Below are 22,406 nucleotides of genomic sequence, written 5' to 3'. Positions count from 1 at the left end.
GCGGTGAGGCGCGCGGCCCAGGCGCGGTGCGGGGAAGGAGGCCGCGGCCCCGGGTTGGCAGCGGGGCGCTGGGCGCGCGAGCGCGCGCGCATCGATGGGGGGGCGGCCAGGAGCTGGGGCGCGGCGCGCGGGTGCCATGTGCGTGCACGGGACGAGGGACCCGCGGGGGAAGGGGGCACGGCCACGGCGGTGACCGGACAAGGAGAGGGGGGAGCTCACATGGGAGGAGTAGGGCACGGGCAGCGTGCGCGGGGTGATCCGGCGAGGAGGAGACGAGGAGGAGGACGGTGTGCGACGGGGCAGCGTCCGGGTCGAGGTGGCGACGGCGTAGGGCGACGGGGCACCGGCGGGGACGGCACTCCGGGCGGCGGCAGTTGGCGAAGGGGGCGCGGAGGAGAGTGGGAGGGGCGGCGTCGGCGTCGGGCCTGATCCCGATTGGATCGGGGGAGAGGGAGTGGGGGCGCGAGTGGGGGGGGAGTGGGTAGTGGGGGTGGGTAGCGGTTTAGGGTTTTGGGGGATAGGGCCATATAGGCCAGGGAGGTGCGGGATGGGCCGGCCCAGTTGGGCCAAGGGGTCCAGTGGGGGGTCTCTTTTTACCTTTTTCTTTGGTTAGTTTCCTTTTCTGTTTTTGTGTTTTCTTTTCCTTTTATTTATTCTTTCCTGCTTTATTGTGGTTGCATTCTATTTTAGTAAAACATACACTTAGTATCTAAATTAGTATTACAACCTAGTCCATAGTCACAAAAAGTCTAGACCCCAAATAACTTAGTTTGACATTTTATTAATTATAAAAGTTATTCAAATAATCATTTTTACTATTGTTTTATTCATCTCATAATATTTAAACATTTTATACATGTGTGGTTTTCCCCCATAATTATCTATGCAATATTTGGTTCACTCCGAACATTTTAGTTTTAATATTTGAAAACTTTTATTGTTTGCCTATTTTTGAATTTGAATTTGAATCGGTTTCGAACTAACTCGAGATTGGCAACTATAAACAAGGTGACGTGGCATCATTAGTAGAGGATCTCTGTAGCTTAATTATCCGGGCGTCACAATTCTCCTCCACTACAAGAAATCTCGTCCCGAGATTTAAGCGGTGGAGTAAGGGGCGAAGGTGTTGGTAGCGAAAAACCTAACGAGTCTTCTCGGTCTTGGCTGCCCTTTCGAAGAGGTTGATCCCTTTCGTTGATGTCTTCGTTTCACTGCTTCAAGTCACCATGATCAATTTGTCATCCTTTCTTCGGGATCTCCATCGTACTTATGAATAGGTAAGGGGCAGCTCTACAACGATAGGATGTTACAAGGGAAAATCTTCTGGGGGTTTCCCAAGTATGAACATATGAGTATCTCTCGAGTTGAACAAATGGAACACATCGAGAGCAAAGTAAGACGATGCAATAAGAAGTTTCAAGCGGATAGGCAATCGTTCATTGCCTGAAACAGAGTGTGAATGGGGTTCAGAGCAACGGGAATAAGTATTGTGTCCGATACCAGAATTGATCACTAGGAAGGTGGCTCGCAAATTACATACGAAGTCAAGCTCTAGGAATAACTTTGGCAACAGGGTGTATAGGAGAGTCAAGTTTCGATCCTGTAGAACGGTGGGTTATGGGCCCACCATGTGGGTTAAAAATTAGGAAGGGCGGTGACATCTTGCCCGATCATGTAAGCAAGGCCTGTCAGAGGATAATCTGTCTGTTATGTCGGCAACAACATCGGTACCAAGGGCTAGGGACGAAGAGAACCCTTTTCCTGCTCGTTGAACTAGGCGGGCCAGTAGGCAAGGTTCTCGTCCATCGGCGGTTACCGGAATGTCAACAACAATAGTAACAGGGTCTTACTGATAGAATTGTACACCGAGGTGTTTACCTAAGTAGGAGAAAACTACTGCTTAGATTATATAGATCACAAGAGAGGTCAAACAAACCAATGAAAAAGGAAAACATGATCATCAGCTTAAACAGAACAATGGAAAGGGAAATGTGTTTAAACACATATTCCACGGGTATATCTTTCCCAAGGACGAGGAGAGCATGATATCCATGACATGATAGAAAGCAGAAAACCCTTTAGGTAAGGGGAGAGAAATTTCATGACATTACCCATACAGTGGTGTTTGGATAACTGAGCAAGAAACATTTAGCATTGGGCTTCAAACGTTCTTGTTGAAAATCGGAGTACCACAGACATGCTTCGAGATAGCATTGACTTGGTCTTCAAACAAAGATCGAACTTGGATACACAAATGATTCATCAAGAACAACATATAGAATAAGTCTTACGATTTCCTCATGGAAGAATGATTAACCTTGCTAAAAAGGAAAACTATAACAATGGGTCCTCCGGCCCGGTGCGCTAGGCATGACATCACCTTACCGGTCACATAAAGACCATTGTTATAACTCTTGGAAATATATCCCAACCATCATATCTGACTGAGATTCAGATCTGATTGGTGTTAGGATATGTCAGACTCAGGATGTCTGAGAAGAAAAGGTGTAACACAATTGACGGGATGACATTGTAAGATTCTCGGGAAATGAACTATAGAAGCAAGTTTCGAAACAATAGTTCATCATTAACCAAGGAGAAGATGAGGATGTGGATGATGGACTCAGCGACCATTCATCGAGAATTCCAAAAAGATGGATTTCCACAATTATGTGGACAAGGAGATAATCATTTGGCGGATCAAATGATATAATGATGTATGCTCGAGGGAAACATACACAACTGAACAATGATAGAAGGGTGCACCCAGGAATCTGGACTAGGTAGCACGATCAATGTTCGAATGATGATTCAATAAGCAATAAACTTAGAATGAAACTGTAGACCAATAACTTCAAAGCAATAGGGTTGCTAGAAGTTTAGAATTTACACCTCACAGACCATTTGTCGGTTTTCCGGTTAGAAACAACACGAGGACCAAGGAAAGAATGGTGATGTTAATAAGTATCACTTGTGTCAAGAATTCTTAAGGGTGGTGAATTTCTTGCCACACTCTTGACATATAAAGGGTAATACTCCAAGGTAGAGCGGGATAGAGGTTGGACAAGTGAAATCATTTGCATAAGGCAAGCACTTAAACTTGCCCAAGAAATGGGATCAAAGAAGAACAATATGGTCGAAACCACGGTCGCAAAAGACCAAGCATAGATAAGAGAAGAAGTTATAACAAGGGGATTATTATTACTACGAGAAGCTCCCATGATAAGTTTCACCTCGGGTCCATGGGCATGAACACAAAATCCAAGGTCGACTCCCACTTCTCCAAAGCATAACCTTACATTCACTTCTCGTTTCGATAATGGCATTAGTGTTGATAGTTTTACCTGGTGAAATACCAGATGAGTATGACCCGTGAAACTTCTGAGTTCACACATATTAAGGAAGGCATAGGTTCAACCCATCAGGGCATCTTAGGAACATAAACCACAAACTTCAATCGTAAATACCACCAGCTCGAAAACAGAGCATGGTTGAGAAAATAGATGATACAATTTACCAAAAGCATTATGTATCCGAGGAAAGACTCACCAGCTTATAGAATATGAAGGACGCTGTCGGATAAAATCCAACAAAGGATCTGGTGGTCCACCAGGGGTCTGATGTGAGCATCGGTACTCAACCAGAGGAAGAGACAATGCAAGGAGATCAGACTATAGAAACAACTGACTAATTCAAAGCTCAAATGCAAAAGATTTATGATTTCCAATCAAGGGATCAGAAGCAAACACTCTGATTAAGGATGGATAAGTTGTGTATGCTTAGGGGTACAATCGATGGCAATCTGATTGGTCGAGAACCAGCTCATCTTTAAAATGATGTCTGAGCCGGAAACATAATATAAAAGGATCAACTGATGATTGCGTGCATTCGCACTCATGTTGAATCAATAGGATCAAAATGACGGTGTCTAAGGATACTAACGAATATTGGCAGACATATGGAAAGCATCCATAATGCAAGCAGACAAGTATTGCAGAGCAATAAGCTACTAAGGATTTTTGGAGGATCGAATAGTATTTCGAAGACCATTGTGAAACACATGAACAACTGGGGGATGAGCAGATACTCGATAAGCGCGAGAATTATCCATAGGGGTATTCAGGTGACAAAGAACATCAAGGCAGTAAGGTCAAAGGATTATCGAAACAACGATGAGTATTTCGGGGTATCCTGTAATAACAAGACCAACTGGGGATGATTGTAAGAATAACAACTGAAAGTAGTTATCCATAAGGGTTGACGGTGGAAGGGGAATTGCAAACGCGATGAACACAAGTCCTCGGGTTAACAGCGGAGAGTATCTTCAGGCTCTTCACGTGCAGCAGATGATCATCAGTAATAAGGGGCTCTCCGGGTGAAAGTGATAACGAGATCCTAATGTTAGATTTAGCAAAATTCATTTAACCCGAATAGAAGAGAGGTTAGAGTCCCAAAGTAAAGGTCGAGCAGCAAAAGATCCTAGTAACACCCGATGGCGACGTGGGCCCAGGGGCCACACAGCCATGTTAGTAAAACTTTTTGCAATGTCTAGACTCGACTTCGGCCAAGGAGTGTGGAAGGGGGATTCCTACAGGCAGTCGGCTCTGATACCAACTTGTGACGCCCCCGATTCAACCGTACACTAATCATGCACGCAAATGTGTACGATCAAGAGCAAGGACTCACGGGAAGATATCACAACACAACTCTACAAATAAAATAAGTCATACAAGCATCATATTACAAGCCAGGGGCCTCGAGGGCTCAAATACAAGAGCTCGATCATAGACGAGTCAGCGGAAGCAACAATATCTGAGTATAGACATAAGTTAAACAAGTTTGCCTTAAGAAGGCTAGCTCAAACTGGGATACAGATCGGAAGAGGCGCATGCCTCCTGCCTGGGATCCTCCTAACTACTCCTGGTCGTCGTCAGCGGGCAACACGTAGTAGTAGGCACCTCCGGTGTAGCAGGAGTCGTCGTCGACGGTGGCTTCTGGCTCCTGGGCTCCAGCATCTAGTTGCGACAACCAGGTAGAAAGGATAGAGGGAAGAGAAGGAGAAAGCAACCGTGAGTACTCATCCAAAGTACTCGCAAGCAAGGAGCTACACTACATATGTATGCATTGGTATCAACTGGTATAAGGCTATTATATGTGGACTGAACTGCAGAAAGCCGGGATAAGGGGGATAGCTAGTCCTTTCGAAGACTACGCTTCTGGCAGCCTCGTCTTGCAGCATGTATAAGAGAGTAGACTGAAGACCTCCAAGTATCATCACGTAGCATAATACTAACCGATGATCCTCCCCTCGTCGCCCTATGAGTGAGCGACCACCGGTTGTATCTGGCACTTTGAAGGGTGTATTTTATTAAGTATCCGGTTCTAGTTGTCATAAGGTCAAGGTACAACTCCAAGTCGTCCTGTTACCGAAGATCACGGCTATTCAAATAGATTAACTTCCCTGCAGGGGTGCACCACATAACCCAAAACGCTAGATCCCATTTGGCCGGACACACTTTTCTGGGTCATGCCCGGCCTCGGAAGATCAACACGTCGCAGCCCCACCTAGACCAACAGAGAGGTCAGCACGCCGGTATAAACCTAAGCGCCCAGGGGTCTGGGCCCATCGCCCTTAGCACACCTGCATGTTGCGTGGGCGGCCGGAAGCAGACCTAGCCTAGTAGGCGTTCCAGTCCAATCCAGCACGCGCCGCTCCATTGCTGACATCACGAAGGCTTCGGCTGATACCACGACGTCGAGTGCCCATAACTGTCCCCGCGTAGATGGTTAGTGTGTATAGGCCAGTAGCCAGACTCAGATCAAATACCAAGATCTCGTTAAATGTGTTAAGTATCTACGAACGCCGACCAGGGCTAGGCCCACCTCTCTCCTAGGTGGTCTCAACCTGCCCTGTCGCTCCACCTCAAAGTAACAATCGGGGGCCGTCGGGAACCCAGGCCCACCTCTACCGGGATGGAGCCACCTGCCCCTTCAGCCCCCAACTCCGAACAGTATCACAGGTAATGTAACTGTGTAAAGTATATAGTATATGCCCGTGATCACCTCCCGAAGTGATCACGGCCCAGTAGTATAGCATGGCAGACGGACAAGAGTTTAGGGCCACTGATGGAACACTAGCATCCTATACTAAGCAGTAGGATAGCAGGTAATGGTAACAACAGTAGTAGCAAGGATAGGCTATGCATCAGGATAGGAATAACGGAAAGTAGTAACATGCTACACTACTCTAATGCAAGCAGTATAGAGAAGAGTAGGCGATATCTGGTGATCAAAGGGGGGGCTTGCCTGGTTGCTCTTGCAAGAGAGAGGGGTCATCAACACCATAGTCGTACTGGGTAGCAGCGGCGTCGGTCTCGGTGTCTAGCGAGAGAAGAGGGGGAAGAAACAATAAATATAATGCAAACAAATGCATGACGATGCATGAAATGACAAAGCGTGGTGCTAGGTGTGCCCTAACGCGGTACGAGGTGGTACCGGTGAAGGGGGGAAACATCCGGGAAAGTATTCCCGGTGTTTCGCGTTTTCGGACAGATGAACCGGAGGGGGAAAGTTGCGTGTTTGTTATGCTAGGGATGCGTGGCGGACGAACAGGCTGCGTATCCGGATTCGTCTCGTCGTTCTGAGCAACTTTCATGTACAAAGTTTTTCCATCCGAGCTACGGTTTATTTTATATTAATTTTAGAAGATTTAAATCAATTTTAGGATTTATTTAATTATTTAAATCAACATTATCCAGAACAGTGTTTGCTGACGCCAGCATGACATCAGCAGTTGACCTAGTCAACCCGACAGGTGGGTCCCACCTGTCAGTGACACATTTAGTTATCCAGTTTAATTAACCTAATCAGAATTAATTAGGGGTGGGCCCCACTGTCATTGACTGATTAATTAACTACCTAATAGTTTAATTAGTTTAGTTATTTGATTAGTTTAATTAATCAAAATTAATTAAGTTAATTAATTCTTTAATTAATTAATTAATTAATTATTATTTATTAATTTATTTATTTTTATTATTTTTATTCTATTTTATATATTTTTTATTAAAAAAAACGTTTTGGGCAGGGCCCATGTGTCATAGGCCTATGGCCAATTGGGCACTGGGTGCGGGCACCGGGCGGCTCGAGCGGGCGCAGCGGGCGCCCGATAGGGCGCCGCAAGGAGCAGCGCGGGGCGACGGGCAGGGGGGTTTGGGGTGGCCGGCGGGCGGCGGCCGGAGGCGAGGCCAGCAGCGGAGGTGGGGATCAGCAGCGGCGAGCAGCAGCCATGGCAGCAGGCGGTGGTGCGCGCCAGCGAGCGCGGGGGCGAGGCAAGGCGGAGGGCCACGGGCGCAGGGCAAGGCGCGCGCGGGGCGTGGCCATGGGTGCGACGCGGCAGCAGAGCTAGCGGGCAGCGGCACGGCCGCGGGCGCGCGGCTGTGCGCGCGGGCGAGCGCGGGGAGGGGACGCAGTGAGGCGCGCGGCCCAGGCGCGGCGCGGGGAAGGAGGCCGCGGCCCCGGGTTGGCAGCGGGGCGCTGGGCGCGCGAGCGCGCGCATCGACGAGGGGAGGGGGACGGCGCGGCCAGGAGCTGGGGCGCGGCGCGCGGGTGCCATATGCGTGCACGGGACGAGGGACCCGCGGGGGAAGGGAGCACGGCCACGGCGGTGACCGGACAAGGAGAGGGGGGAGCTCACATGGGAGGAGTAGGGCACGGGCAGCGTGCGCGGGGTGGTCCGGCGAGGAGGAGAGGAGGAGGAGGACGGTGTGCGACGGGGCGGCGTCCGGGTCGAGGTGGTGACGGCGTAGGGCGATGGGGCACCGGCGGGGAGGGCACTCCAGGCGGCGGCAGTTGGCGAAGGGGGGCGCGGAGGAGAGTGGGAGGGGCGGCGCCGGCGTCGGGCCTGATCCCGATTGGATCGGGGGAGGGGGAGTGGGGGCGCGAGTGGGGGGGAGTGGGTAGTGGGGGTGGGTAGCGGTTTAGGGTTTCGGGGGATAGGGCCATGTAGGCCAGGGAGGTGCGGGATGGGCCGGCCCAGTTGGGCCAAGGGGTCCAGTGGGGGGTCTCTTTTTACCTTTTTCTTTGGTTAGTTTCCTTTTCTGTTTTTGTGTTTCCTTTTCCTTTTATTTATTCTTTCCTACTTTATTGTAGTTGCATTCTATTTTAGTAAAACATACACTTAGTATCTAAATTAGTATTACAACCTAGTCCATAGTCACAAAAAGTCTAGACCTCAAATAACTTAGTTTGACATTTTATTAATTATAAAAGTTATTCAAATAATCATTTTTACTACTGTTTTATTCATCTCATAGTATTTAAACATTTTATACATGTGTGGTTTTCCCCCATAATTATCTATGCAATATTTGGTTCACTCCGAACATTTTAGTTTTAATATTTGAAAACTTTTATTGTTTGCCTATTTTTGAATTTGAATTTGAATCGGTTTCGAACTAACTCGAGATTAGCAACTATAAACAAGGTGACGTGGCATCATTAGCAGAGGATCACTGTAGCTTAATTACCCGGGCGTCACATGATCTATCTCTATAGATCTTGATGCCCAATATATAAGCAGCTTCACCGAGGTCTTTCATTGAAAAATTCTTATTCAAGTATCCTTTTATGCTATCCAAAAATTATGTATTATTTCAAATCAACAATATGTCATCCACATATAATATTATAAATGCTACAGAGCTCCCACTCACTTTCTTGTAAATACAACCTTCTCCAAAAGTCTATATAAAACCATATGCTTTGATCACACTATCAAAGCGTATATTCCAACTCCAAGAGGCTTGCACCAGTCCGTAAATGGATCGCTGGAGCTTGCACACTTTGCTAGCACCTTTAGGATCGACAAAACCTTCTGGTTGCATCATATACAACTCTTCTTTAAGAAATCCACTAAGGAAAGCAGTTTTGACATCCATTTGCCAAATTTCATAATCATAAAATGTGGCAATTGCTAACATGATTTGGACAGACTTAAGCATCGCTACGGGTGAGAAGGTCTCATCGTAGTCAAATCCTTGAACTTGTCGAAAACCTTTCGCAACAAGTCGAGCTTTGTAGATAGTAACATTACTGTCAGCGTCAGTCTTCTTCTTGAAGATCCATTTATTCTCTATGGCTTGCCGATCATCGGGCAAGTCAACCAAAGTCCACACTTTGTTCTCATACAAGGATCTCATCTCAGATTTCATGGCCTCAAGCCATTTTGCGGAATCTGGGCTCATCATCGTCCTCATAGTTCGTAGGTTCGTCATGGTCAAGTAACATGACCTCCATAATAGGATTACCGTACCACTCTGGTGCGGACCGTACTCTGGTTGACCTACGAGGTTCGATAGTCACTTGATCTGAAGTTTCATGATCATCATCATTAGCTTCCTCACTAATTGGTGTAGGGATCACTGGAACTGATTTCTGTGATGAACTAATTTCCAATTCGGGAGAAGGTATAATTACCTCATCAAGTTATAATTTCCTCCCACTAACTTCTTTCGAGAGAAACTCCTCTAGAAAGGATCCATTCTTAGCAATGAATATCCTGCCTTCGGATCTGTGATAGAAGGTGTACCCAATAGTTTCCTTTGGGTATCCTATGAAGACACATTTCTCCGATTTGGGTTCGAGCTTATCAGGTTGAAGCTTTTTCACATAAGCATCGCAGCCCCAAACTTTAAGAAACGACAACTTAGGTTTCTTGCCAAACCACAATTCATATGGTGTCGTGTCAATAGATTTAGATGGTGCCCTATTTAACGTGAATGCAGCCGTCTCTAAAGCATAACCCCAAAACGATAGTGGTAAATCTGTAAGAGACATCATAGGTCGCACCATATCTAATAAAGTATGGTTACGATGTTCGGACACACCATTACGTTGTGGTGTTCCAGGTGGCGTGAGTGGCGAAACTATTCCACATTGTTTCAAATGAAGACCAAACTCATAACTCAAATATTCACCTCCATGATCAGATCATAGAAACTTTATTTTCTTGTTACGATGATTTTCCACTTCACTCTGAAATTCTTTGAACTTTTCAAATGTTTCAGACTTATGTTTCATTAAGTAGATATACCCATATATGCTCAAATCATCTGTGAAGGTCAGAAAATAACGATACCCGCTGCAAGCCTCAACACTCATCGGACCGCATACATCAGTATGTATTGTTTCTAATAAGTCAGTGGCTCACCGGAGAATGGAGTCTTAGCCATCTTGCCCATGAGGTATGGTTCGCAAGCATCAAGTGATTCATAATCAAGTGATTCCAAAAGTCCATCAGCATGGAGTTTCTTCATGCGCTTTACACCAATATAACCTAAACGGCATTGCCACAAATAAGTTGCACTATCATTATTAACTTTGCATCTTTTGGCTTCAATATTATGAATATGTGTATCACTACAATCAAGATTCAACAAAAATAGACCACTCATCAAGGGTGCATGACCACAAAAGATATTACTCATATAAATGGAACAACCATTATTCTCTGATTTAAATGAATAACCATCTCGCATCAAACAAGATCTAGATATAATGTTCATGCTCAACGCTGGCACCAAATAATAATTATTCCGATCTAAAACTAATCCCGACGGTAGATGTAGAGTTAGCGTGCCGATGACGATCAAATCAACCTTGGAACCATTTCCGACGTGCATCGTCACCTCGTCCTTAGCCAATCTTCGTTTAATCCGTAGCCCCTGTTTCGAGTTGCAAATATGAGCAACAGAACCAGTATCAAATACCCAGGCGCTACTACGAGCATTAGTAAAGTACACATCAATAACATGTATATCAAATATACCTTTCACTTTGCCATCCTTCTTATCCGCCAAATACTTGGGGCAGTTCCGCTTCCACTGACCAGTCCCTTTGCAGTAGAAGCACTCAGTTTCAGGCTTAGGTCCAGACATGGGCTTCTTCCCTTGAGCAGCAACTTGCTTGCTACTCTTCTTGAAGTTACCCTTCTTCCCTTTACCCTTTTTCTTTAAACTAGTGGTCTTGTTAACCATCAACACTTGATGCTCCTTCTTGATTTCTACCTCCACAGCCTTTAGCATCGCGAAGAGCTCGGGAATTGTCTTTTCCATCCCTTGCATATTATAGTTCATCATGAAGCCTTTATAGCTTGGTGGCAGTGATTGAAGAACTCTGTCAATGACACTATCATCAGGAAGATTAACTGCCAGCTGAGTCAACTGGTTATGGTACCTGGACATTCTGTGTATGTGTTCACTGATAGAACTATTCTCCTCCATCTTGCAGCTATAGAACTTGTTGGAGACTTCGTATCTCTCAACTCGGGCATTTGCTTGAAATATTAACTTCAACTCCTGTAACATCTCATATGCTCCATGACGTTCAAAACATCTTTGAAGTCCCGATTCTAAGCCGTAAAGCATGGCACACTGAATTATCGAGTAGTCATCAGCTTTGCTCTGTCAGATGTTCATAACGTCCGGAGTTGCTCCTGCAGTAGGTATTGCACCTAGCGGTGCTTCCAGGACGTAATTCTTCTGTGCAACAATGAGGGTAATCCTCAAGTTACGAACCCAGTCCGTGTAGTTGCTACCATCATCTTTCAACTTAGTTTTCTCTAGGAACGCATTAAAATTCAAGGGAGGTAGCACGGGCCATTGATCTACAACAACATAGATATGCAGAAACTATCAGGACTAAGTTCATGATAAATTAAAGTTCAATTAATCATATTACTTAAGAACTCTCACTTAGATAGACATCCCTCTAGTCATCTAAATGATCACGTGATCCATATCAACTAAACCATGTCCGATCATCACGTGAGATGAAGTAGTTTTCAATGGTGAACATCTCTATGTTGATCATATCTACTATATGATTTATGTTCGATCTATCGGTCTCTGTGTTCCGAGGCCATATCTGCATATGCTAGGCTTGTCAAGTTTAACCCGAGTATTCTGCACGTGCAAAACTGGCTTTCACCTGTTGTATGTGAACATAGATCTTATCACACCCGATCATCACGTGGTGTCTCGGCATGACGAACTGTAGCAACGGTGCATACTCAGGGAGAACATTTGTACCTTGAAATTTAGTGAGGGATCATCTTATAATGCTACCGCCGTACTACGCAAAATAAGTGCATAAAAGATAAACATCACATGCAATCAAAATATGTGACATGATATGGCCATCATCATCTTGTGCCTTTGATATCCATCTCCAAATCACTGTCATCATCTCCATCGTCACCGGCTTGACACCTTGGTCTCCATCATAGCATCGTTGTCGTCTCGCCAATTATTGCTTCTACGACTATCGCTACCGCTTAGAGATAAAGTAAAGCAATTACATGGCGATTGCATTTCGTACAATGAAGCTACAACCATAAGGCTCCTGCCAGTTGCCGGTAACTTTTACAAAACATGATCATCTCATACAACAATTTATATCTCATTATGTCTTGACCATATCACATCACAACATGCCCTGCAAAAACAAGTTAGACATCCTCTACTTTATTGTTGCAAGTTTTATGTGGCTGCTACGGGCTTCTAGCAAGAACCGTTCTTACCTACGCATCAAAACCACAATGATTTTTCTTCGAGTGTGCTATTTTAACCTTCAACAAGGACCGGCCGTGGTCAAACTCGATTCACTTAAGTTGGAGAAACAGACACCCGCCAGCCACCTGTATGCAAAGCACGTTGGTAGAACCGGTCTCATGAATGTGGTCATGTAATGTTGGTCCGGGCAGCTTCATCCAACAATACCGCCGAATCAAAGTAAGACGTTGGTGGTAAGAAGTATGACTATTATCGCCCACAACTCTTTGTGTTCTACTCGTGCATATATCATCTACGCATAGACCTGGCTCGGATGCCACTGTTGGGGAACATAGAATGCAATTTCAAAAATTTCCTACGATCCCGCATTATCTATCTAGGAGATGCATAGCAACGAGAGGGGAGAGTGTGTCCACGTACCCTTGTAGACCGAAAGCGGAAGCGTTAGGTTCACGCGGTTGATGTCGTGGAACGTCTTCACGATCCAACCGATCTAGTACCGAACGTAAGGCACCTCCGAGTTCAGCACACATTCAGGTCGATGGCGTCCCTCGAACTCTTGATCCAGCAGAGGGTTGAGGGAGAGTTTCATCAGCACGATGGCATGGTGACGGTGATGGTGATGCGATCCGCACAGGGCTTCGCCTAAGCACTACGACGCTATGACCGGAGGAGTAAACTATGGAGGAGGGAACCGCACACGGCTAAGAGAACAATTTATGATCCTTTGGGGTGTCTCCTGCCCCCATATATAAAGGAGGGGAGGAGGAGGCCGGCCAGGGGGCGCGCACCATGGGGGGAGTCCCCCCTTTTCCTTTCTTCCACCGAAGGGAAAAGGAAGGAGAGGGAGAGGGAAAGGGAAAGGGAGGCCGCGCCCCCTCCTCCTTGTCCTATTCGGACTCCCTAGGAGGGGGGCGCGCGCCACCCCCCGGTGGGCTTCCCACTCTCTCCCTTAGGCCCATGTAGGCCCAACACTTCCCCGGGGGGTTCCGGTAACCCCTCGGTACTCCAAAAAAATATCTGAATCACTCAGAACCATTCCGATGCCCGAATACTACCTTCCAATATAAGAATCTTTACCTCTCGACCATTTCGAGACTCCTCGTCATGTCCGTGATCTCATCTGGGACTCCGAATAAACTTCAGTCACCAAAACACATAACTCATAATACAAATCGTCATCGAACGTTAAGCGTGCAGACCATACGGGTTCAAGAACTATGTAGACATGACCGAGAGACATCTCCGGTCAATAACCAATAGCGGAACCTGGATGCTCATATTGGTTCCTACATATTCTTCGAAGATCTTTATCGGTCAAACCACATAATAACATACGTCATTCCCTTTATCATCGGTATGTTACTTGCCCGAGATTCGATCGTTGGTATCATCATACCTAGTTCAATCTCGTTACCGGCAAGTCTCTTTACTCATTCCGTAATGCATCATCTTGGAACTAACTCATTAGTCACATTGCTTGCAAGGCTTATAGTGATGTGCATTACCGAGAGGGCCCAGAGATACCTCTCCGATACACGGAGTGACAAATCCTAATCTTGATCTATGCCAACCCAACAAACATCTTCGGAGACACCTATAGAGCATCTTTATAATCACCCAGTTACGTTGTGACGTTTGATAGCACACAAGGTGTTCCTCTGGTATTAGGGAGTTGCATAATCTCATAGTCAGAGGAACATGTATAAGTCATGAAGAAAGCAATAGTAATAAAACTAAACGGTCATAATGCTAAGCTAAGGGATGGTTCTTGTCCATCACATCATTCTCTAATGATGTGATCTCGTTCATCAAATGACAACACATGTCTATGGTCGGGAAACTTAACCATCTTTGATTAACGAGCTAGTGAAGTAGAGGCATATTAGGGACACTCTGTTCTGTCTATGTATTCACACATGTACTAAGTTTCCAGTTCACACAATTCTAGCATGAATAATAAACATTTATTATGATATAAGGAAATATAAATAACAATTTTATTATTGCCTCCAGGGCATATTTCCTTCATCTCTATGGCACTGTGCGTCGCAGATCTGGTGGGACACGCTTGTGGCGGCCTTGCGACGGGCACTGGCACGGGTCTCCATCTGGGGTGCATGGATCCGGCGCGAGGGGGGCGAGGCGCCGCCAGTGCATGGCGGTCTAGGACCGCGGTGTCGTGGCCGGTTTGGGAGTGTGAAGGGGTTGTGTAGTGGCTAGGGGTGGCGTGGTGGAGTGATATGTCCATTTTGCATCATGTTTTCTTACTGTTATTTATAATGTTTTATGCATAATAATGCGTTATGGAGTAATTTTAATGCATTTTCTCTCATAAAATGCAAGGTTTACACAAACAGGGAGAATACCGGCAGCTGGAATTCTGGACCTGAAAAAGCTACGTCAGAGCTACCTATTCTGCACAACTTCAAATGAGCTGAAAATTTAGGCAGAATTATTTTGGAATATATGAAAAATATTGCATCAAATAACTACCGGAGGGGGACCACCTGGTGAGCACGATACACCAAGGCACGCCAGGCCCCCCAGGCACACCCTGGTGGGTTGTGGTCAGCCCAGCCCACCTCCGATGTCCATCTTCTGGTATATAAGTCATTTTGACCTGGAAAAAATAAGGAGGGGACTTTTGGGACGGAGCACCGCCGTCTCGAGGCAGAACTTGGGCAGGAGCACTTTTGCCCTCTGGTGGAGTGATTCCGCCGGGGAAACTTCTCTCCCGGAGGGCGAAATCGAAACCATCGTCATCACCAACAACTCTCTCATCTTTGGGAGGCTAATATCCATCAAAATATTCAACAACACCATCTCCTCTCAAACCGTAGTTCATCTCTTGTGTTCAATCTCTGTACCGGAACCTCAGATTGGTACCTATGGGTGACTAGTAGTGTTGATTACATCTTGTAGTTGATTACTATATGGTTTATTTGGCGGAAGACTATATGTTCAGATCCATTATGCTATTTAAAACCCCTTGGTCTTGCGCATGAATATCATTTATGAGCAGTTACATTCGCTCTTGAGGTCACGGGAGAAGTCATGTTGCAAGTAATCATGTGAACTTGATATGTGTTCGATATTTTGATGATATGTATGTTGTGATTTCCTTAGTGGTGTCATGTGAACATCGGCTGCATGGCACTTCACCATCTTTGGGACAAAGGGAATGCATTGTGGAGTAGTTATTAGATGATGGGTTGCTAGAATGACAGAAGCTTAAACCTTAGTTTATGCGCTACTTCATAAGGGACCGATTTGGATCCAAATGTTTAATGCTATGGTTAGATTTTATCTTAATACTTTTCTCGTAGTTGCGGATGCTTGTGAGGGGGTTAATCATAAGTGGGATGCTTGTTCAAGTAAGAACAACACCCAAGCACTGGTCCACCCACATATCAAATTATCAAAGTAGCAAACGCGAACCAAACCAACATGATGAAAATGAATAGATGAAATTCCCATGGGCCCTCAAGAATACTTTGCTTATTATCTGAGACCGTTTTGGCCCGTCCTTTGCCACAAAAGGATTTGGCTACCTAGCTGCATTGTATTTACCGTTATCGTTACTTGCTTGTTATAAATTATCCTATTATCAAACTACCTATTACCGACAATTTCGGTGCTAGCAAAAATTATCTTGCCGAAAACCACTTGTCATTTTCTTCTGCTCCTCATTGGGTTCGACACTCTTACTTATCGAAAGGACTACGATTGACCCCATATACTTGTGGGTCATCAAGATTCTTTTCTGGCGCCGTTGCCGGGGAGTGAAGCATTCTTGGTAAGTGGAAATTGGTAGGAAATAAATTATTACTACGTGCTGAAATTTATTGTCACTTGCTACTATGGAAAACCATCCATTGAGGGGTTTGTTCGGGGTATCTCCAGCTCGACTGGAAGCACAATTAGTTGCCTCTCAACCTACTGCACCTACTAAAAATATTGGTTATGAAATTTCTTTGGGTATGATAAAACAACTGCTAGCTAATCCTTATGCAACAGATGGAACTGAACCCTGTATCAGTTTTTGCTAAACGTGATAGTCAATGTGCTAACTGAAATTTTGCTAAATTTTCTAATTGAAAATTTCATATACAATTGTTAATTTTTTTTTCTAACTCTAGTTTTAGTTCAGAACAATTAAGTGTAAAAAATGAGCCTAACTATAGTTTTAGTTCAGAACAATTCATGTCAGCAATTCGGTTTCACTAAAGTTTAGTTTCACACCAATTCAAAGTCGAAAAAAATTAGTTTGAGATTCCAAAGATTCAGTCTGACTCAAATTCACTGTAGCTGTTAGAAAATTTAACCTAGGTGTCTAAAAATTCTATTTCACTCAAATTCGGTATCGGGTTTCAACAAATTCAATATGAGATTATATCTCACTCAAACCCATAATTCACACTGCACATGAACATAATTTATATTGCATAACAGCATCATCACTGCCCATCATAACAATAACATCACTTCCATCATCCGGTTCACAAATTGGCTGAATACACCTACATTGTAATACATTACTTCATCAGCAGGATAGGGCAACTAGACATACATTCCCCTACGCCTGCAATGCACTTTTTGCGCAAAATACAGCTTACTTTCATCACTACTAGAACTGACATTAGTGCAACACTTCACTAAGTAGAAGATGACACATATTTCATCACTACTAGTAGCTAGAGATGCTTACAACTATCACAACAAAAACAAACAGCATGAGCATGTGAAAATTCTACTTCAATTTTGTCCAACTCCATCTTCATTTTGTCCAGCTCCTCCTCCTTGCCATCATCATTATCCCGCGGCGGCATTACGCCAGCAGCATTGAGCACCCTGCATGCGTTGTATGCAACATTGCAGGGGATCCTCCTCCTCCTCACGCTGCACTGGCCAATGGAGGCACTAGATGAGTCGTACGCACTTTCCACAAAATCAAAACGTGCTCGTTGGGAACCGTACAAACCAAGGGAGTGAGCGTGTGGGGGCACCATGAATACACATGAACCAAGCAAAAGTGTGGTCATCCCCAGGAAACTTACGATGAGTGTGATCCTGGCCGCCTCCGCTTCCCACTTGTAGCTGATCATCATCGGGATGGTCGCCCCCCTAAACTTTGGCTTCGAGGGTAACTTTACCCTCCCCATCTTCTTCGCTCTTTTTTACACATCAGCAGAACAATCATTGTGTATTTCTTGCATCAACTCCATCCGTTGTTGTCGCTTCCTCCGACTTCAGAGCAATGCCACTATCGTCGCAAACCTAACCCTAGCGAGCGAGCTAGAGAGTGAGTCATGATGCGGGTGCGGGAGAGAAACTGAGTGAGCAACGCGGTGCGACTCGACTAGGCCAGGTCGAGTCCGGTTGGTGAGTGGCGCAGACCAAGTCCGGTGTGACCGATTTGGTTCGCTATTGTACAAAAAAACCATAGTAGAAAAAAAACCCACAGTCTTGGAAAGTACAATAAGCATCAAAATTGGGAAAATAAAATAAAATGGGGTAAAATGTGATATGGTTTAGCTAAATTAAGTTAAAGTTGAGAATTTTCACTAATGGGGTAAAATCTATCATAAATGTGAATTTTGGGGGTAAAATATGGACTTCACCTTTTTATGTAAGTACATTATAGAATTCGTAGTGAGTATCCCATTACTTCCATATTTTTTTCAAAATTGTCCATGAAGACAGCAGATAGAGTTATTGTTGAAGTTGAAATTAGTTGCAGAGCATTTTTTAGAACCAATGAGTTCACTACTCATGGTTGATGATTACATTCACGCAGACGGAGCTGCTCTAGAGATACTGGCACTCTTCCAAAAAGTAAACTGTTACCACTTCTTTTGGCATATGCTGCCAGCTCATGAGCGAGGCTATTGCATTTCCTGCCTACCACCCTGAATTGAGGAGAGGGAAACAGCTTCAGTGTTTCTTTAATGTCTGCAATCAGCGGGTATCTCACTGAACAACATTGCTCTCTTGACAAAATCTCCTTGCCCAGTGCTACACAATCAACTTTGATTTCTAGTGCACCTCGATAGGCCCGTGCTAGCTCCTGTAGGCCACTCAACAAAGCACTTGCCTCTGCTTCTTCGACTGACGCACAGCACCCCAGATCTCTGCATACTGACATATATACATCCCTGGCAGCATCTCGAACAACAGCACAGGCCCAAGCTCTACCTGATTCCCTCTGGAATGCCGCATCCGTGTTGATTTTCGCCATCCACACACCTGGTTTTACCCAATGATTGGTTGTGTTTGCAACAGGTGTCTTTGGTTGGGCATCAAAAAGGGATCCACTCATGCTGCCGTTCGCTGGGCCATCAGGCAGTTGGCTATTAGCCCAATCCAGGCCAAACTTGCGCAAGACTGCAACTGAACCCGATACAGTATTTTGTCCATCTCCATGAATTAAGTTATTCCGCAGGTTCCACGCCTCCCAGCACACAAGGAGGGTATTTATTCTATCATTTTCATTGAGCGGGTCTAGCAGCAGTTGGAGCTAGTCTTCTCCAGTATATCGAAGCAATTCCTTCTTTGGGAGTTCCCAGTATGCTCTCATCTCATTTCTAACAGCCTTACTTCGAGTGCATGTGATCACAGCGTGGTATTCATCCTCCCTTCCACTTCCGTAGATTTCACATATGTCATCTATTGCAATGGTTCTTCTTAGAGCATTATGTTTTGTCGCCAGAGTTCGCGTTGCCACTCGCCACCCGAAGATTTTAACCTTTTCAGGGACCTTTGCCTTCCAAATCAAGTCCCACAATTTTCGGTCACCCACCTCGCTCCCTGAGTTTGATGGTTTCGACGAACTGTCCCTCATGAGTTGTTCGGCCAGTTTATAAGCACTCTTCACCGTGAATACCCCGTTTTTCTCGTAGTGCCATGCAGTCGTGTCTTCATATTCCACAGAGGGGATCCGGATTTTGGCGATTTCTTCGGCATCAAAGGAATGAAAAATTTGGTTTATCAGATTCAGGTCCCATTCTCTAGTATCCTGTTTCATTAAGGAGGTGTTTGGTTCTCTAGCCGGTAACGCAAACGTTAATGGTAACAGGTCACGGGGGGAATGAAGGGGTAACAGTCCAATTGTTGTTTTGTTTGGCACATGCCAGTAACATTATCAATTGCCTTTACAGTGTTTGGTGTGGCACTGTAATCTGAATACGTCAGACAACTTTCACATGCAGAACCAGTTTTCATAGGCAATTTGACAAGGTTTTCACAGGTGCTTCACTAGCACAGATTCAAACTCATCAAATAAGTACATAATTTAAAAATATTTTTGCATTCACCCAAGACATCCTTTAACCAGATTTTGACACCACTTCTAAAATGCATATTAACTCATTAATACAAACTCAGACTTCAACAACAATTCGAGATAAATTACATAATTAGTCCCCAAAATTATTTTGCAAGGCAAGTCCAAAGGCCAATTTCAGAATCTTGCAAAATAGCTTTTCCATCGACCATTCCTTTGATCAGCCACACCACCGATCTTTTCTAATCAACCGTGCTTCTTTTTCTCATCTGCCAAAATAAGCAAGAGTTAAATAAAAAAATAAAGAAACAGACAAGAGACAGGCATTAATTCAAAAATTAATAGCAGAACAAGCACTCTGATTACAAAATTGTAATCAATCCATAATCATCATCATTTATTCTGTTCACTAGAAAATCACTTGACCTAGCAAAACAATCAAGAACTCCAATGATAATTTACTTGACATATATCTAAGCAAATGCTTATTATCCATGTTCATTGTAAATTAACATCACATGTTAAGCTTGTCAAGTAGAGATTGGATGAAACATATACTACAAATGTCAAGCAGGGATTGGATGGAACATATACTACGAGTGTAAGCAGAAGCAGGAAGTCAACTAGACATTGCAAATGCATATACTAGCAGCAAGTCAACTCGAGATGGCAAATGCATATACTAGCAGCTAGTCAAGTAAAGATTACATATTCGTATAGCAGCTAGCCAATCAGAGGTAGATGTTATCAAAGCTGAAAGAGTTTAGCAAAGGAGATTGTGGAGTTTAGCAAAAGGATATCGGAGAGCATTTTTAGGACATACTCCCTCCTCAGATTTTCTGGAAGCGCAAGCATCATGTTCATCTGATCTGGAGCTTTAGCAAATACGGTTGCAGCCTCAACGATCTCGCTCCCGGTAAAGCTAAGCCTAGCCAATTCACTAATAGCCTTCTCTTTTGATTTCTGCTGAGGATCCTCTTGTGCTGCTTCTCGTGCCATTGATGCTGACAATGATGCTGCCATTGTACCCACATATTGTGTCACATTGTTCAGCTGTCTATTGACATCTTGAAGCATCGCTGCAAACGGATCACTTGGTCCCGTCACCCTCTTTGGCCTTGGTTCCTTCCTCTGCCTCTTGGAACTAGTTCCATCCATAGAGCGAGTATCGACAGACCGTCTAGCTGTCCCTGTTGAGATCAAGTCCTCTTCCTCGTGTTCCTCTTCTTCCATAGCAATTTCATTTTCCAAGTTACCCACTGCCTCACCAAAGCCTTCAGCATTTTCTCCAGTTGCTATGTCCTTGCCATAAATAGCAGCCAACTGCTCAAAGTATGGAAATGGGACATCATACAATCCCTTTGCCTCACTATGAATCTACAAGTTTTTTCATAAAAGAAGGAACTTAGTCTCTGATAGAAATGCGACAGGTATACAAAAAGGTAATGAGCAATAATAGAAACAATAAGAAGGCAGGAAAGGTACAACATCTTCCGGTTAACAATAGCAATGTGCATAGCAACACTACAATAACAATAACAAGGCAGCAAGCAATTCAGCATTAACAAGGAGTTTGTTTTGATGGGTGAAGTGATCTACCTTACAATGTGCTTCATACTGTGCCTTCTCACATTGAATCATCTTCCGGTTTCCATCCCATGTGAAACCACTTTTGGATAACATTACTTCAAGAGCACCAAATTTTGTCCTAAAGTGCCTCACTCTTGACTCAATGTGCGGAATTGCAGAGATACCACAACTAGGGCACTTTTCAGAAAGGTGCTTCTCCAATATCACCAGGTATCCATTTTTGAAGCTACCATCTGCCTTCCACCTTGGGTCCAAGGACAGCTCATACAAGGCTTTAATAAGTTCATCATCCTCATCTGAAGTCCACTTCCTTTTATTCTTGCCTCTTCCACGAGACGTACTTGAGGTGTCCACATCCATATCTGTACAAAGCAACAACAAATATATATGAAATGGGACAAATGCAAATGAGATGCAATTGAAGCTTATTTAAACAAAAAGAAAGCTAGCAACAAAGTGAACAAATAGAAATGGTTTATACCTCAATGACCCCTAGCAGCCCTATGTCTATTATACATGTCCTGTGCAAGAACATTCCGGAAATTTGTCCACTTGTTCAAAGTTGAGATAGAAGTAATGAATTCTGGTTGGCCTAATTCTCCCTCCATGCCTTCCAATGTTTCTTGCATTATTGGCTCGTCATTATCAAGTGGGTCAAGTGGCATATTTTGCAAGATCAAATTGTGCAAGAGTGCACATGCCATGATGATTCGACATTGGGTCTTCATAGGAAAAAAGGACGGGGACCTCAAAATCGTCCACTGACCCTTGAGTCTTCCGAAAGACCTTTCTACAATATTTCGGGCTCTAACGTGCCGCATGTTGTAATACTCCTCAGCACTACGAGGTGGATTCTGTGGTGTCCAACCACCCAAGTGATATCTTTGACCACGGTATGGAGCTAAAAATCCTCTCGCATTTGTGTAACCAGCATCAACAAGATAATATTGATCTTCAGG

General features: G+C 44.6%; 1 protein-coding gene across 1 annotated transcript; it reads right to left on the bottom strand.

Moving 5' to 3' along the window:
- Positions 1-20,103: 20,103 nt before the first annotated feature.
- LOC147958651 (uncharacterized) lies at positions 20,104-21,807 on the bottom strand. The gene is made up of 3 exons (XM_087537689.1): positions 21,457-21,807; positions 20,661-21,234; positions 20,104-20,129 (listed from the first exon to the last, which is right to left on the bottom strand). Exons 1-3 carry the CDS (start codon positions 21,805-21,807, stop codon positions 20,104-20,106), a joined length of 951 nt encoding a protein of 316 aa, XP_087393815.1.
- Positions 21,808-22,406: the final 599 nt, after the last annotated feature.

The sequence above is a fragment of the Triticum urartu genome, chromosome 7A (assembly GCF_056163025.1).
Source record: "Triticum urartu cultivar PI428250 chromosome 7A, HENAU_Tu73, whole genome shotgun sequence".
In the NCBI taxonomy this organism is placed as follows: domain Eukaryota; kingdom Viridiplantae; phylum Streptophyta; class Magnoliopsida; order Poales; family Poaceae; genus Triticum; species Triticum urartu.
Note: the sequence above shows the minus strand (reverse complement) of the source record. Positions and strands in the feature narration are given on the sequence as shown.